The 17,018-nt window shown below is 42.3% G+C and overlaps 1 protein-coding gene across 4 annotated transcripts in view; it reads left to right on the top strand.

The window, feature by feature from the left end:
• Positions 1 to 12,582, top strand: part of grik4 (glutamate receptor, ionotropic, kainate 4) — a 254,036-nt gene extending 241,454 nt beyond the window's left edge. For 2 of the 4 annotated variants that reach the window (XM_046389057.1, XM_046389056.1), the window contains 7 exons: positions 4,263 to 4,372; positions 5,380 to 5,553; positions 6,009 to 6,174; positions 7,220 to 7,445; positions 8,373 to 8,501; positions 8,601 to 8,719; positions 10,246 to 12,582. In XM_046389057.1, coding sequence (XP_046245013.1) covers positions 4,263 to 4,372; positions 5,380 to 5,553; positions 6,009 to 6,174; positions 7,220 to 7,445; positions 8,373 to 8,501; positions 8,601 to 8,719; positions 10,246 to 10,635 — 1,314 coding nt within the window. In that variant the 3' untranslated portion in view covers positions 10,636 to 12,582. Of the gene's footprint in view, positions 1 to 4,262; positions 4,373 to 5,379; positions 5,554 to 6,008; positions 6,175 to 7,219; positions 7,446 to 8,372; positions 8,502 to 8,600; positions 9,728 to 10,245 lie in introns of those variants that run through there. The other 2 variants (XM_046389058.1, XM_046389059.1) reach the window with 2 other exon arrangements.
• Positions 12,583 to 17,018: the final 4,436 nt, after the last annotated feature.

The following is a 17,018-nucleotide window of genomic DNA, read 5'->3' as shown; positions in this document are numbered from 1 at the left end:
ACGGAGCTTTATTGACTCTCTGGCCACACACGACCTCAGTCAAAATTACACAGTCACAAACACATCCACATCACCTCACACACATGCGTACACACATAACAGTACAAATACAGCAACTTCATTGCAGTCTCAGACCTGTACAAAACACACAGATATAAAGTCAGACAACCTGGCGAGCCCAAGAGGCAACAGGATGTTGTTGTGAATATAACCCTGTGACCTTTGCCAAATCAACGGCTCTCCACAGATTGCCCCTGCAGCTATTCTCAACAACAGTTACAGCTGACAGCTTCTTCTATGACACAATTAGAAATGCACACAGTATCAAAGAGCCCAGGAAGCAATAAAAAACGAGGATACACGGAGGGTGGGGGAGATGTGGGGAGGCAGAGGAAGAAAGACGGCATAAAAGAGAAGGAGCAAGAAACAGGTAGAAAGAGAAGCAGAAAGGGAGGAGAGACGATGGAGAAATGAGAGCAGAGAAGCGAGGAGGAGAGAGCGAGAGTTGAAATGACAATGGGAAGTCTCCTTCAGTGAGTCAGTATGCAGGCAGGCAGCCTCAGGGGGGCAACAGTGTGGTATGAATACCAAGAGGCAGGATGACTAGGTGAAATCCTTGACTGGATAACCTCACCAGCTCCTTCAGACACCCTCCTGGCATGCAGGCAGTCCCTCGAGAGAGACAGGGAGGAGGGGTGGGGGAGGGTGAAAAGGGGACAGGGGGAAGTTGAGACAAGAACAAGGGCAGTGCAAGGTAAAATGAATGTGCTCTTCATCAAGAAGAGGGAATATATACACATACTATAATAGGCAGTAAGTAGTAGCAAATCCCTCGCTATTCTATTTGTTGGGATGAACCCATAAAACAGGTAGTAAAGGATGTTTTGCCCTCTGTACCATGTCTGCATTCTCTTCAAGCCTTTGATTTGCCTTACGCCCTCTTATCGTCCTAACATGACGATAAAGCTGTATAAAGTGATTCCCCTGCCTCTAGTAAAAATAATTTAAACACGGCAGCAAATGCTGATGTGTGAAGAGCCAGGGTAAGCCGTGACTGTAATGTACACTCATATACTCACATTTGCTGCTCATTTATTGCAGTAGGTTTAATGGCCTTCTGTCTATTCCCGGCGTACATCCAGGTTAGCCACAGTTGCTGTGTTTTCCTCAGGCAGGAGTCAACTACCTGCCACCTATGTGTTCAGCCCCGGTACTCCCTGTGCACCAGGTTGCCCAAGCACGTATTTAGTCTGCTCTGCTGAGGATGACTGACAGCACAGACAGCTGCTGACGAGCACTGAAACACAAGCACACACACAGACACAGAGCTACTGACAGTCTGTCTGTCTTGTGCACACAGATTCATCTTCTAAAATGAAGAGAGGACAGGCCTGCTTGGCCATTTGGATTGACTGGGAGGTACTCTCTCAAGTCTGCTCATCACTGATAACCTATGCATTGTTACATACACTCAATATCTGCCTACATGAGTTATTTAGAACTGTGCTAACCTCAGTAACGGTGAGAGGTGAATCAGAGGTAGGCACCTGTGAAGGACAGATGCACTGTTTCATGATTTTCTTACATCAAAGGAAAAAGGAGTCACTCAGCGTGTCCTAAGGGCCACCTCCACTCAAACAAGGATACACTCACAACACACTCACACTTACTGTGCTGGGATCTTAGCGGAGGCAAAGTAAATTTATAACTGGATGAACAGATTTTTTTTTTTTTTTTTTGCTATAAACACAACACTGACTCATTATCGCTTTTGTAAAACGAGGGAGAAACGTTAGCATTCATTTGGATTTGTGTTTCCAGTAGACTGACATATTTAAATATATTTACCAGCAGGTCACTAACTGTGTCTCACTGTGAAGTGCTGGACAGGTGGTGTGCAGTATGTTTCAGAGCAGAGGTGGAGGGGAAATGAGGCTGACAAAACAACCAGAACAGCAAAGTTACTGCAGTGAAATTGAAACACTGAGTTGAAAGACACTAAAACAGTCTACGCAACTGAGAGGAACCGCATGATCGGACCTTAAAAGTCTGTTAGTTTGTCAATACATGCCACTTTTTTCACATTACAGACACTGGTCCATTGTTAATACAAAAACATTGTTCATTAGTGTGTCTCTCTGTTGCATCCTCACTATGCTTAATTTCCCCTCCAACTCCTGAAAACTTTGTGTCTGAGTCTCAAAGCAGACATATTACAGCATCAGAGTGAAGGATTCTCAGCAGCACACATCTCCAGTTGTTTTTCTGTTGTCTTTTTGATCTCTTTGGTCTCTTCTTACCTTTTTATCTGTCTCTATTTCTGATCTGCTCTTCTGTACCTTCACTTCACCATCTGTTGGCTTGGGAGGCTCCACAGCTCTCTTCATCTTAATAATAGCACCTTGGTGGGAGCCTAAGATGTGGACAAGCGGGGCAAGCAGTTCACACAATGCTGGTTCAGCATGCACCAAAGTGTTCCAGCAGACTAGAGCGTTCATGTCAGCACATACTACTGTTACCCTAATAATCCCTGCGCCAACAAAAGGCGTCTTGACAGTGATACTCACTTTACAGCGGCAGTATCTCAAGGCCTGTGCGACAGCCACTGTGAGTTTTACCATTCCACTGTTCTATTTTCAGGCAGCTATCATCATCATCATAAGTAGTACACATTAAGACCAGCAGGCTGATTTGAATCTTGCTGAATCTCACTCTCCTGCTTTCTGCACCACTAATATGTAAGTGATTACAGGCGCATTAATGAATTTTCATCTCTGCACAAGTCTGAAAGGGGGTTCTTTTACCATAACAAATGCCCACCAAAATAATTGCGCCCTCCTTCTTCAAATGTAATTTTGGGAAATGTGTTACTGCAGTGTTTTGGTCTTGTATCTTCATGAGAATTTTTTAATATAAAAGAGCAAAGTGCTGCCTTGTTGATACACAAATGGAAGATAAGGACTTTTTTCCATGAGTGAGTGCATCCCTCTCATGTACAGTTGGCTGTTTGGTCGCCTCCATGTTTAACTGTCCTGCTGGCCCTAACAGCCACCTCCATTTCATAGTCATTAACAGATGGTGCATGTGTGTCTGTGTCTAAACAGCTAATATTCCCAGGCTATATGCTGTACATGCACACAAGAAATATGAGCATGTATGCAAACACACACACGTAAATAAGCACACACAATAACTCATTGTTGGCGCTGGTTCATCAGTAATTGGTTTCATTTAGAGGACAATAGCTGTTGGTGCTGGATAATGAAACATTAGGAATTAGCCCCTATATTCTCATTGGTCTACAAGCTGCCAACTTCATTTCAGCCACTTTATCTCCCCCTCCACTGGTTACCAGTCCAAACGGATACATAGCAGCCCATAGCTGCTTCGGCACCGTTAGCCTTTCTGTCAAAGCCAAAGCTATTAATCTCTATCCCCAGAAACACAGTGTACTCCCAGTCATACAGAAAGTCAACTATAGGTCACAGAAATGAATTTCTGTTTAATATAGCTGTAATGGCTTAGTTGATTATTTGGCCCTTTTTCCTCTCTATTTCATGCAACCTTGTGCAAAAAGCAAATAATGACTGCTTGTTGTTTCTAATTATGACCTCTGATTGGACCTGTCTACTTTAATTTAATGTGAAAGCATGCTATATACCAATTAACAGGAAGTTGTTAGGAAGTAATCAGTTATTTATTTATTTATTTATTTTTTGGTGACAGAATCACTGAAATAAACCCTCTTATCTCTGATGTTGTATCAATATCCAGCAGTGTGCCACTCTGTTGACAGTTCATGGGAGACTGAGTTTGTGCTTTCATACAATGTTGATCTGAATGTTTACATGCAAATGAGATTCATATAATTATAGTGCTATCAGTTTAGGACAGGAAAATCTTTGCTGTTTATCATATCAGAATCCCTTTATTTACTGTCCCAGTCACCTTTTTCATCTTTTCCAAATTACACAGCTGGCAGTAAATGTTGTTTAACACAGACCAAAGTGGACTGGGGCACAAAGAATCAACACTGAAATTCAGCAACATTTCTGTTTAATTAATCTCAGATATCGGATAAGAGACTTAAATGTTTTCTTTTTTTCCCCACATGCTAATTAGTATTTAACCTCTAACCTCCTGTTAAGCAAAAGCCCGTGTTGCGTTGGCTTGTGTGGTTTGAACATTGGATCAAAGTTACATGGTCTGCGTCAGCTTTAATGGTTTTAACCCTGCACTGCGTGTGTGTTTGTGTGTTTCAGGGACGCAGGCCTGGCTACTTCTCCTTCCTGGATCCCTTCTCCCCTGGAGTCTGGCTCTTCATGCTTCTGGCCTACTTGGCTGTCAGCTGTGTCCTCTTTCTGGTGGCCAGGTACAGAGCTCACCAGTAAAACACAGTGCAGTGCCTGTACAGATGAGAGAGAGAGAGAGAACACAGTGAGAGACGAACAAAGGGGGCAGAGTACAGACAGTAAGAACACAAATAGGTTTGTTTTGGGGGGGGTTATATGGAGGAGGAAACAGGTGTCTGTTACCTCACCTCTCTTCATTCTCTCCAGTTGATCTTCCACATCTCAGCATGAAAGATGTTCTCCTCCCAGTGGTGGGTCTCTAGCATCATGCTGACACCTACTGGTCAGGGACTGGCACAACTGTTGCTGCTGTTTGTTGTTGCTTGTACAATGGAAACATCATTCAGTCTGATCTTATGTAAAACAGTCTGGAATCAAATTATCATTCCCCATGCAAGCAGATGTATTGGCTCTTTAAATAGAATTTATACCTTAGCTGGTTTACTGTAATTGACATATTAACAAAAACAGTAATTGTTTCTCCTGTCCATACCGGCCACAGATATGCCTTTCGATTCTAATGACAGGGAAAAATACAAATTCCATTTTCTGAACAAAAAGCACATTGCAAAGTTCTTCCAAAGAAACTAGTTTGAGGCTCCAGCTATCTGGACCGGACAAATCAAATTATTTTCAATGTATATATGGGCATGTTAGTGTTGTATTATGGTAGACAAAGAAATTGCACACCTACCTAACAGAGCTGTCATAGAACTTGAGCTTCGTGTTGCACCATTTGAACACAGCAGTCACATTTCTTTCAATGCCGCTACTTAAGTAGGCAGCACATTGGCAATGAAAAGCAGGTTGATTCTTTCTCTAGAGAGCCAAGGTGACTTTGCACTCAGTTGACTGTTAGAGCTGTTCTACTCCTTCTCTATCTCTGCCTCTCTTTCTCCCATTTTGCTTGCTCTGTCTCTTGAGTGTAGCTGTCGTCAGAATACTTAATCCAACTTTCATTCCCACTCTTGTTGGCTGTATTCCTCCTCTGATTCTCTCTTTTGTCAAATTGTCTCGTTCTCCCCAGACTGACACCATATGAGTGGTACAACCCCCACCCCTGTCTAAAGGGACGCTGTAACCTGCTGATCAATCAGTACTCGCTTGGCAACAGTTTCTGGTTCCCTGTCGGAGGCTTCATGCAGCAAGGATCCACCATTGCTCCCAGAGCTCTGTCCACACGTTGTGTCAGCGGAGTCTGGTTAGTACAGAGAGATACAAACATAACTGCGTTTGCATGCTTTTTTAAATCCACACACTAATTCCGTTTTAATTTCATGCCTATTGCACCATCATGAGATGCATTTCATCTTTGATGTGATCTTGGAGCTTCATTCCAGATTTCCGGGACATCAGGGTTCAAGATGAGATAGTGATGGCATTTGTGCATGCACATACATGAGACATTGTCTGTGTATGTCTGCCTTTGCAGCTAAAACTTTCATCCAAACTGAGCATTGTCACCTTTATCCACACACACCCACCCATTCATCCATCCACTGAAAATCCTGCCCTGTCTTCCCTTCTCAGGTGCGCAGTTATTTTAATCCTCCCACACTTTTCACCGAGCCAATCTATCTTCATACGCCAGCCTGCCCATTTACATACTTTTATAGGTGAATACATATGTTCTTGTCCCTTGTCATTCCTCCACAGGTGGGCCTTCACATTAATCATCATCTCATCCTACACCGCCAACCTGGCTGCCTTCCTAACGGTCCAGAGGATGGAGGTGCCGATAGAGTCAGTAGACGACCTGGCGGATCAGACGGCAATAGAGTACGGCACCATGCATGGAGGATCCACAATGACCTTCTTCCAGGTCAGCAGTTACACACATCATTGCATGTGATTGTTTATACTCTTAAATCCAACATGTTCTGGGCCCTGCTCATCAGATTCTGACATTTAGTCACACCCTGTTGTGTGTCCCATCCTCATGCACGAGGTTACCTGTTGCTTCTATGGCCGACGTGCAGAGACTTCCTGCCACAAAGCCTTGCTGACCCATGGTTACCATGAAACAGCATGTTAAACTATGTGGTTAGCTTAAGGAAAAGATCAGTGATGTGTGTTTCACACCTGATCCAATCTCAGGTTTCCTGGGTGAAAGTCCTGTGTGTGTGTGACCCACTCTGGGCTTTCTCATTTTGTAAATTACATGACGTTAGCTGCTCTAATTGTCTGATATTGACATGGATGTATTTGTATTAGCAAGATATTAAAGCCTGGCGCTTGATCTCTGCATGCCTGCAGTGATCAATGGGCCATCAGTGATGTTCTCCTCATCACCTTCCTGTCCTTCCTGGTTTCCTCCGCTAACCACAGGTTTTATCTGTTTCCTGTTTGTCCTTCTCCTCTGGGAGATGCGACACTGTCCATTGTCCTCAGAGAGGCACACACTATCCTATTTCATCCTCTCAAGAGTTGACCTTAGAGAGAGAGAAAGGGAGAGAGTGTGAGAAACAGAGTGTGTTACAGGGGGAGAGACAGTGAAGGATGATAGGAAAGAGAGACATTGTCCCTGTTTTTCTTTGCACTTTCACATCCACTGGACCTTGAATAAGTCAACAAAGACAGGGGAAAGTAGAGGACAGGTGGCAATGTTACGTGAAGATTCTCTTTGAAACTCTGAAGTGGAAAAAGATCTGATAAAGAAAAAACGTTCACATTTAAGTGTCGCACACCTTTTGTAGGATCAGACAGTTTGAATAAATCAGTCAGTCAAGAAAATGAAAAAGAGAAACAAATGAAAACCAATCTCCACGTCTGTGATATAGAAAAAGTATGTGTCTCCGACTGACTGACTTTTGTTTACTGTCTCCCACATCTGACTGCGCCTGCTTCTCCTGATCGCCGCACTGCAGAACTCTCGCTACCAGACCTACCAGCGTATGTGGAACTTCATGCACTCGAAGCAGCCCAGTGTGTTTGTGAAGAGCACGGAGGAGGGCATCGCCCGCGTCCTCAACTCCAACTATGCCTATTTGCTGGAGAGCACCATGAATGAGTACTACCGCCAGAGAAACTGCAACCTGACTCAGATTGGAGGACTGCTGGACACGAAGGGCTACGGCATTGGCATGCCACTGGGTGAGCAGGGTGGAGGTGATGGGAATGGGGAAAGAAGAATTAAAAGTGAGGAAAAAGAACCGGAAAACTTAAGAGTGAACTCATACAGCTGGAAGACCTGATGGTTATCAGCAGCTAATCCAGAAGGCAGTTTATTGGTGAAGTAGAGAGGAAAGGAAGTTCAGTGTAAAATGAAGGCAAAAGCTGATGGTTTTTGCTTAGATAGGTACTTCATAATTCATATTGAAGATAAGAAGGGGGCATGAAGAGCGGGGGCATTAGTTGGAGGATACACCATAAACGTCACACTGAAGAATGTAATTGAGAGTAAAAGCCTCAGAAAAGCCAAACCATTAGCTGCTATCATGGGGGAAAATGATGCAAAAAGTGAGAAACTGAAAGAGACTTACAACTAGACTTTAACAGAGCGGCTGTTTCCACGCTGCGATGGGAGACGTGATGACCAGAGAAAGAGAATTTAAAATATTGTTCCTGTGGAATGTGAAACTGTTGCTGTATGACTCTCGCTGCTCTGAAAGTAGTAAACACAGGGTTTACTTACACTTTGATCTCCGGTTGAGTCAAACTGCAGGCACAGGAAAAAAAAACACCTTAAAGTAAACAAGATTAATTTCAATTCGTTTGATCTTTAAAGGACAGATAAACCCAGTCTTTATGGTGATGATGATGTTCCATACCACATACTGTGAGGTGGCCTGTAGAACACTGCAAAATTGTAACAAGCCCTTTAATAGTATATTTGAAATCTACTATTTTTGTCTTGTATATTTAACACATCAAGTCAGAGGACAAGTGACAAAAAGGTCATGTGCTTGCACTGGAAAGAGGAGGATTTTTTTCTTTGTCAGCAGGCACAGTTTCAAGTTGGTCTACTTTGTTAAGAGATTTTGTGTGCAGCTGCGAGCTTTTCCTCTCTCGTCCCTGCAGGGTCAGTGTACCGTGATGAGTTTGACCTGGCCATCCTCAAAATGCAGGAGGACAATCGTTTGGAGATCCTCAAGAGGAAATGGTGGGATGGTGGCAAGTGTCCAAAGGAGGAGGACCACCGTGCTAAAGGTTTGTCTCTGCTTAATCCTCATCTTTCTTCCATCAACCACAAATTCCTTTAGTTGCCATCTCACTCGTACTTCTCCCCCTGCGTGCTGCTGTCTGCAGGTCTGGGCATGGAGAACATTGGCGGTATCTTCGTGGTGCTGGTGTGTGGCCTGCTGGTGGCTATCTTCATGGCAGTGCTGGAGTTTGTCTGGATGTTAAGGCAGACACCAGGAAACGAGGTGAGAGAGGGCTATCTAACCTGCATCTGCTTTGTCTCCCTCTCCCCTCCCTGGTACCCTCCCCCTCACGGAGCTGCTAGGCTTTCCAGCTTCCAGCTTTGACGAGAAGTTTAGCAGGCGTCTTCTTCTTCCTCTGGGTTCCACCTGACACCCAGCCTCCCTCCATCCAGCCTATGAGACATAATCAGCACAGAACCAAAGATATACCTCACTTATACCTCGCTCAGAGCATATTTCGATTATTTTCACTTTATAGCAGTAGGAAAGTAATACATATATAAGTATTCTACATATAATATCAGACATAATATTGAATATTGAATGTAGTTTATTCTTATTGGTGTTGAATATGTGCGTACAGGGTGCTTCCAATAAGATTGGAAAAATTTTGTGATTGTTTCATCTTAGCCTTAACCCAGTAAGCTTTTAACTTAAAATATGTCTGGCATTGTGTGCACGTCTTCACTCCAAATCCAATTATCAGAGACCAGAAGTCATTCATTCCGTCAGAGCGTGAATGATGGACAATAATGGATTTGTTTTGGCCAGCAATTAGAACTAGAGGATCGGTTTTTAAATGTAATTTCTACTTTACATACGAGTATTTTTCACTATGGTTTACACAGGTAGTGTGTGATTATTATAATCCTAAAACTGTTTAAATGATCAATCAGAGTGACATATATATAAAATCATATTCATTTCAGAGTAGCTAGAAAGCAATATGTGTCCAGGCTTGTGACAGAACTCCTGCTGTTTGAAGAGACAAAGTGCAGTTTAGACACTTTAAATTGGCAGAAAAATAAACAGTTCTGTTAGAGAAGGAGCTCTGCTGAGCTATTTTTGAGGAAAGGAAAGGAAGGAAGGAAATAAAAACAATACATCTATAGAAAGATGTGCATGCAGTGTTCCCGTTATTTCTGATGTGATTCCTTTAAAAGGTGCTTGATAATTGTCTTTTCAAGTGGACTCCGCACTGTGATTTTAATTCAATAAACATTCAGAATGTGAAAGTCAAAAACCAACTCATGTGCTTTCTTCTTTCTGAGCAGCATAGATCGATGTGTCACCCTCACTTGTAAACCCCATGTGTGTGTGTGTGTGTGTCTGTATAGTTGTTACTCTGCTTGCGTGCAGCGTGTGTGGATTTGTAATTAGCCTCTTGCATTTGAGCTGTAGTGTCATGTCCATCATTATACCCACTGGAGTTTACACAGTGTAGACACTCAGAAGAGAAGTCACACATCAGTTCAGGAGACAAAAGGTGTGTGTTACATGTCTGTATGTGCCTGAAAAATACATTTAAAATTGCATATGTACTATACGTTTTTGCTGCTGGTTGTCTCTACTGACCCCACTATATAAAGATAAGTTAACAATGAAACGTATGTGTTGTGTGTCTGTGATGTCCATCAGTCTGTCTTGATCAAGTCAGTCAATCAGTGAGTTGTCTGGCCTCTCTCCCTTTCTCTCCCTCTCTTATCCCCCTCTCCCCTATCTTTTTCTCCCTGTGTGTGTGCTTGCAGCAGTCAGTGTGTGAGGAGATGCTGCGGGAGCTGCAGGGGATCGTCCTGTGTCGCGACAGCCTGCAGGTGAGGCGCCGGCGGGCGGCCCCAATGATGCGGCCGCGGCCCTTACCCCTGGAGGAGCGTCGGGCTCGAGCTGCCGCCGTCAGCCTCAGCAACGGCAAGCTGTGCGGAGGCACCGGACTGCCTGAACCCCTCTCCCACAGACTGGCACAGGAGGCTGCCCTGGTTGCGAGAGGGTGCAGCCACATCCGCATTTGCCCCGAGTGCCGGCGCTTTCAGGGACTGAGGATGCGTCCTGCAGGGGCCACGGGTGCCCTCCCTTCTCCCACGCACAGTGAGGAGAGCATAGAGTGGGACAAGACCACAAATAGCAGTGAACCTGAATAACGCCCAGCGATTCCAACAGGACTGACTTTCCCAAAGGCCGCCTCTATATTTTCCAGGGATCAAAGATCGTGTGGTTGTTTTTGTTTTGTTTTTTTCTTTCTTTTCTGATTCAGCCATTTGGAGCTTGATCGTAAAGGGCAGGACAGTGCTGTGACTTTGTTTTGCCCTAGAGGCAACAGCCAGTAGTCAGTTTTGAAATCTCCTGGGGTGAATTTTTTACGTGGTCATAAGAGAAACTGATGAGTCTGTCTCGTTGTGGTCTGTCCCTGTTGGCCCTGCGTGCTGTGTAAAACAGGACGAACAAAAACAGCTATGGGGCACTTGTACTATGCAGTATTTTCAGTCATTTATCATTGTGCTGTTTTTTTTTTCTTTTTTTCCTTTTTAAATTATTTCTGTCCTCTGTTGGGTTATCGGTACTGAATATTGTTATTCTATTGTTCTTAAAAGATCTTTAAACAAACTCCTTTTTTAATCTGAAAATTTACTGTATGGGCGTATATTGCCTCTGAAGAGCTGCAGAGATGAACAGACTAAAGCGAAGTCATCCTTCAAACCTTTTATTTTGAAAGTGCCAAAAACCATAAGTACTATCTTGTGGCTGAAGAAAGCACCACAGCCTTGAGAAGACAAAAACTCAACTGAACCTAGAAAACAAACAAACAGAGACATACAGACACATGGACTCCTTTTATAGTAGTGATATTCTATTAAAAAAATGTTTTAACTGTTGGTATCTCTGAAAGACAGCGATGCATGTCCAGAGGTGTTGGCAGGTGCTCATTGAATGATTAACTGCTGAAGTGGTGGCTGAAGGAAAGTGTTCCTGTTTTGAATACCTGCTTGAAAACATCATGGCTGCACACACAAACACAAAGACATTTCATTGATTTCAGCTTCCTTTGTGTTTGTGTTTTGTGTTTTCCTTTGTGTTTCCTTTCTCCTCCATATGTCCTACATCTTTGACACAATGACACATTTATTGTCTCATTAAATGTCCTCTATATGATCTCTCACTTCAAAGTATTTACACAGTCTCCTGCGGAGTATACATGTGTCTAAGAAGGATTCAGGGTCCACAAGGACAAGCCAGTGAGATCGAATGAAACCCAGCATGTATCAGGTCCAACCAAAAGTCCGGGTAGAGTAAAAAAAAAGGCTTTTTATATCAGCAATTGACTTGAGTTCTTTAAATGTCAAGGCAGTTAAACTTTTATTGAATGAGATTATTTTTTTCTTTTTTTTTACACACGGTGTTTCACTTAAGATAAGCCTGACATTTTCATGCTTTTTTGTTAGAAAACATACAAACAAAAAACTTAAAATATATTAATCACGTCTGTAAGAGACAGATTTTTAATGTAAACAACAATGATTGGTTACAGTTTTAATTATGTTGTTCTGTCAAGAAGTCAAGAAATATTTTTTGTTCAGTATATCAGTCAGACCTCCAGAGGTGAAACAAACCACCAGCAACAGGATTCTTAGGATTTTTGAGTTAATTTCTACGTGTGACTTGGTGTTGACCCACTGAACCGAGTGGTTTTGAAGGTGTTACTGTAGCCTGACTGCTGCACAGTGAGACTCAGCGGTCAGACGCCTGTCTACGCTGCTCCTCGCTTACCCTGTGTGTGTCCATCAGCTTCTGTCAGTCACCATCACTCAGAATTAGGCCACCAACTCAACATATCTTGAAGGTACCACTGCAGTGTCTCTCTTGTACTTTTATTAGCCACATTCGCTTTCTATCTTTGGTATTTTTCACCTGCTGGTTGTACAAATCTGTGTGTGTTCTTTTAATGTAGCAACCACGAAAAGGAGTGAATGTTAAACTGAGGTGTCCAGTCTGTCAATGCTCATCTTTTTTTATTTCTTCACTTTATTGTCACTCGGTCACATCTCATTCCTCACGTACACACAAATCTAAACACACAAATACACCCCCCCCCCCCCCACAAAAAAAAAAGATCAAAACAAAACAAGGCAGCAGCATCTCTCTTTGACACACAAAGATGCAAACATTCGCCTCACCAAGTTCACAAAAGCAAGAAGAAACTAGGGAGAGTGAAAAAATGAGGGACAAAAACCACAGGGCAGAGATAGTCACAGAGAAGTGTCGTGGAATAAAGTATAGCCCCATCAAACAGTAAGTTTACTCCCAGAACAAAATCTGGAAAAAAAAATCCTCTGAAATTCTTTCGAGTCGTGGAAGAAAAAAGAGTGAAGCCACGAGTTTGCCTCTCTAGAGTTACCACCACTTCTGTGACAGCTGATGGAGGAGTAACATGAATATGTGGGGGGGGGGGCTTCTGAGATGACAAAAATACACACTTTTGCAAAGTAATAAATCACAGTCACAATTAATCATGCATTTTTCTGAGATCATTCACTGTCTTTAACTGTGTGTATGTTAATACTGAGTCATGCTTTCACCCTGTGGCTGAATCAGGGTGACGGTTCTGCCATGTGTTCACCTGCACAGTGACATCTCCCACTTAGGAGTTCACCCAAACTGCCTTTATATTTCCTGAAGCACCTGTTACTGCATGAATGGCCATGATTGGTATGCTGTTTCAGAAGCTGAATATGTGATACTGTGGTGGATCAGGCCCTGACAGACCTGGGGTTAACTGCAGTATTAGCACAATTGTACAAATACAGAGTCTTCAGTTAATTGATGGTTTTGAACATTAGGGTGACTGGAGTCACAAATGAGTGGAATTTATATTCGAGGGGGGCTTTTTGTCCTGCACTTTCAATGTCGGTTAAGTCAGCTGCATTTCAGGACTTTGGATGGCAGTTTAAAGGTCTGCAGGGAATCAGGACTGACACAACAACACACCAGTGTTTGAAACAGCATTGAATCTGCTTGATTCTGTACCCTGTCAAAGTGAATGGGAATCAGAAAAGGCCTTATGTTATCATGTGCTGAAGCATCAGGAGTGCCAGTGCACCTAATCCTCAAGTAATGAACTATTGTTGTTTTACAGATGGTGTGTAAATACAGTGTGATCAACAGGGTTCCCCAGTAATGGTCCAAAGTGTTGTAACAGTCATTTGAAGTTGATTTTGTCAGTAGGCCACAGAGATACAGACCCACGTGTGTATAATGTTTATATGGACACATTAAGTCATTCAGACACACTTACATATGGATATACATACACAGACTGCGAGCATAATGTTAAAAAAAAAAAAACCAACTATTCGCAGACAGTTCATTTTAACTTTCTATTTCTTTATATAACAACTTGTTAAAGGCAAATTGCCAAGCAAATAGCAAAAAAAAAAAAAAGAAAAAAAAGAAAAAAAAAAGAGACCCAGATTTCATTACCGGTTTTATAAAAGAAGTTTCTTTGCTGAATGTCACTAAGAAACTCATGAGAGCAAGAAGGCTCTCGCTGCACCCGATGCTAACTTCTTGAACACTAAAAACATTTACAGGGGTGCTAAATCAAGCGTGGTTGGAATGAGATTGCCAATTACCTTGAAGGCACGAGGAGCAGTGGAGTAAGAATTAAAACAAATCCCACTGAAACACTGGGAGACCTTCGCTGGGAGACCACTGAGAGAGTCAGCAGGGTTTGGCTGCTATATTTTATATGCTTTATTTTCTTATGTTGACATTTTTATTCCATTATAAATACATTTCTTAAAACAATCTCCATTTCCTGGGGTTCTGGCTTTGTCTTTTCTTTACTCTGACGTATTTGACCTTCTGAGATGTTCAGATCCATCACGCTAAACAGAGTCTGAGTGCACTTTGTTTTTCAGGTTTTATTATTCAACTGGGAGAAATATTCAGACAAGTGCACCTGTTTTGCTGTGACATATGCGCATGCAGAGAGGCAGCATGAGGATGTATGGCTTTCTGGCTGAGTAAATGTGGCACTCGTTGAGCGAACCAGAAGGAACTGATGCATCTACCTCTTGTTTCTTTCCCGTAACTGAATTAGGCTAACGTCTGCACACTTGTGAATCAGATGAACAGCTGAGAATTTGTGTGGGTGGCAAGTCTTAACGGAGGCTAATGAGTTTAACAACTCACTCATGTGCCATATACACATCCACTCGGCCGTGCTCCATCTATCACTGTGATTTTCAGTTTATATTTCTCTCTCCTCAGGATAGTGAGTGAACGCCACACAACATCCTGCATCTGATTTACTGTTTAATTCAGACTGCCTCTCTTCTCTGAGTGCCTGTCTCACGATCTTCCCACCGGAGCCTAAGAGTTGACATGTTTTGTCAGTACGTCACCGACCTGCATGTCACTGCACCCACATGGCTCTTACAAGTGTGCATGAACACTGAAGCGCCACCTGTAAGCCACAGCTGTGTCAAGTTTATTTCATCGTGCTCAAGTCTCTCCTTCTGCCTCTGGTGCTCCGGGTCCATAAATTCAGTGCACCTCTACCCACCACTGCCTAGCTGCTGTTGGATTTATGGAGCCCATGATGAGCAATGAGTGCCTGCAGAGGTGTGTGAAAATCTACTTCACTCCTCATGCTTACCCAGTTGTAGCACATAGCAATACCAATTTCCCTGTAGTTGATTGTTATTCCACAAGGATTTAGGAGTTTTAGTGTGCTGAGTCGGATGCATTTTGTTACAGCTCACATCCCATATACTTGAAGAGAGACTTTCTTATCAGCCCATTCCATGTAAATAAATTTTTTTGGTGTTTTCTTTTTTTTTTTTGGCATTTTGCTCACATGAAATTCATATCTTTTTAGCTTCTTCACCAGTTCTGTGTTCTAGTTGTAGTAGTCAAAACATCAACCCTGAGATATCTGGAAATGTTTCGAATATTGTGGGTCTATAACTGCCTTCAGTGTGATCTTCTGATTGCATCCCTTTGTCAAACTATTGGTTTCTCTTCTTTGTGACAGCAGATTTCCCAAGATTAACAACGTGCATGTATACATCCGCCACATAACTGCCACTAATGAGCGCTGGATCTTAAGATTAGCATTTGAAAGATATAACAGACTATCGGTGGAAATTACCTATTTCACACTCAGACTGGTGTACATTTCAAAGCGAGAGTTTTCCTATTTGAATTGCTGGCAATTAATTGCATAAAGGCTTGTTGTTGTTGTTGTTGTTGTTGTTTGCTCAAACAAAAGGTATTCAGAGTGCAAGGATTCTCTCCAAGGTGAGATGCTGTCAAGGCTGTTATACAGCCTTTTGTTTGCTGACAGTCGTTGTTGAACATATTGACCAAAACATCTTGGCATTGTTTGTCTTTCAGAGAAATAAAATGGAGCTTCATTTACTTTGTGTTTCGTTCCCTCACTATTCATTCCTGCCTTGATCGATGGCCCACAGATGGGGAAGAATTGATTAGCTAGTTGTGCGTGTGGGTGGTTTTTGAGTGAGAGTGTGTGCATGTGTGGGTGTATTTGTATGTGATCTCTGTCTCATGCACTTGCCTCCATGGGAAATCACAGAGTGGGCATCCTGATTCATCAGCTGTAGGCAAAGTCATTGCATCATTACCCAAAAGCTGCACAGTAGACAGTCAAGTCAAATTCCAGTGGAAGTGCAGCAGCCAGCTGTCATTGTTAGATATTCATAAGAAAAATGAAAGCGGCTTTTATTTGTGGGAATCACTCGGTTGGGTGGTGCATAACGAAGCCGCAAGTTCTTCAGATGTTTTTTTGCTAAAACTGTCACAAAACTCAGTTGCGGTGCATGTTAGTAAGAGTCTTTTCTTTTTGTTTTCTACCTAAATATTAAAGTTCCAGAGACTGAAATACATACAATAACACGTCATTGATTTTCAATAATGACTCCACTTTTTTTAAGGAGCATCTTTTGTCTCTGAACAAATGCAAATGCATCGCCGAATTACAGCGAGTTTATTAATCATGTGCACGACAAAACACTCACCTGTTTACCCTTTTCCTGTGTGGTAGCTGTGCAATTTATTTAAACCTGTAGGAAAATAAGTTATGTACTTAGACATGTCCTTCCTAGGTGTATACAACCAGGAATAAGTACATGTGCTCAAGTAGAATTTTATGCTACTTGATGTTTTTTGCTGTATTTCAGAGGGAAATATTGTGATTTTTACTTCACTACATTTATTTGACAACTGTTGTTGCTACTTATCAGATTCATATTTTACATGATGAGATTATAAATGCTGTCGCTGAATAACTTAAATCACTGGTTCATGTTGCCTTTTGTCGTTCCGGATGTCTGTGTTCTATCAAAGAGACTTTTCTCCTCTAAAAGGATGGATTCAGATAGTTTGATTTATATGACAAAGAGGCCAAGAAGTGATCAAATTATTCAACATTTGTATATGACTCTTTAGAGGGGACGTACTTAGGTTGGAAACTACTGGACTGAAGTACCAGTATATACTGTATATT

The sequence above is a fragment of the Scatophagus argus genome, chromosome 5, assembly GCF_020382885.2.
Source record: "Scatophagus argus isolate fScaArg1 chromosome 5, fScaArg1.pri, whole genome shotgun sequence".
Classification (NCBI taxonomy): domain Eukaryota; kingdom Metazoa; phylum Chordata; class Actinopteri; family Scatophagidae; genus Scatophagus; species Scatophagus argus.
This window is presented reverse-complemented; position numbering and strand designations above follow the sequence as displayed.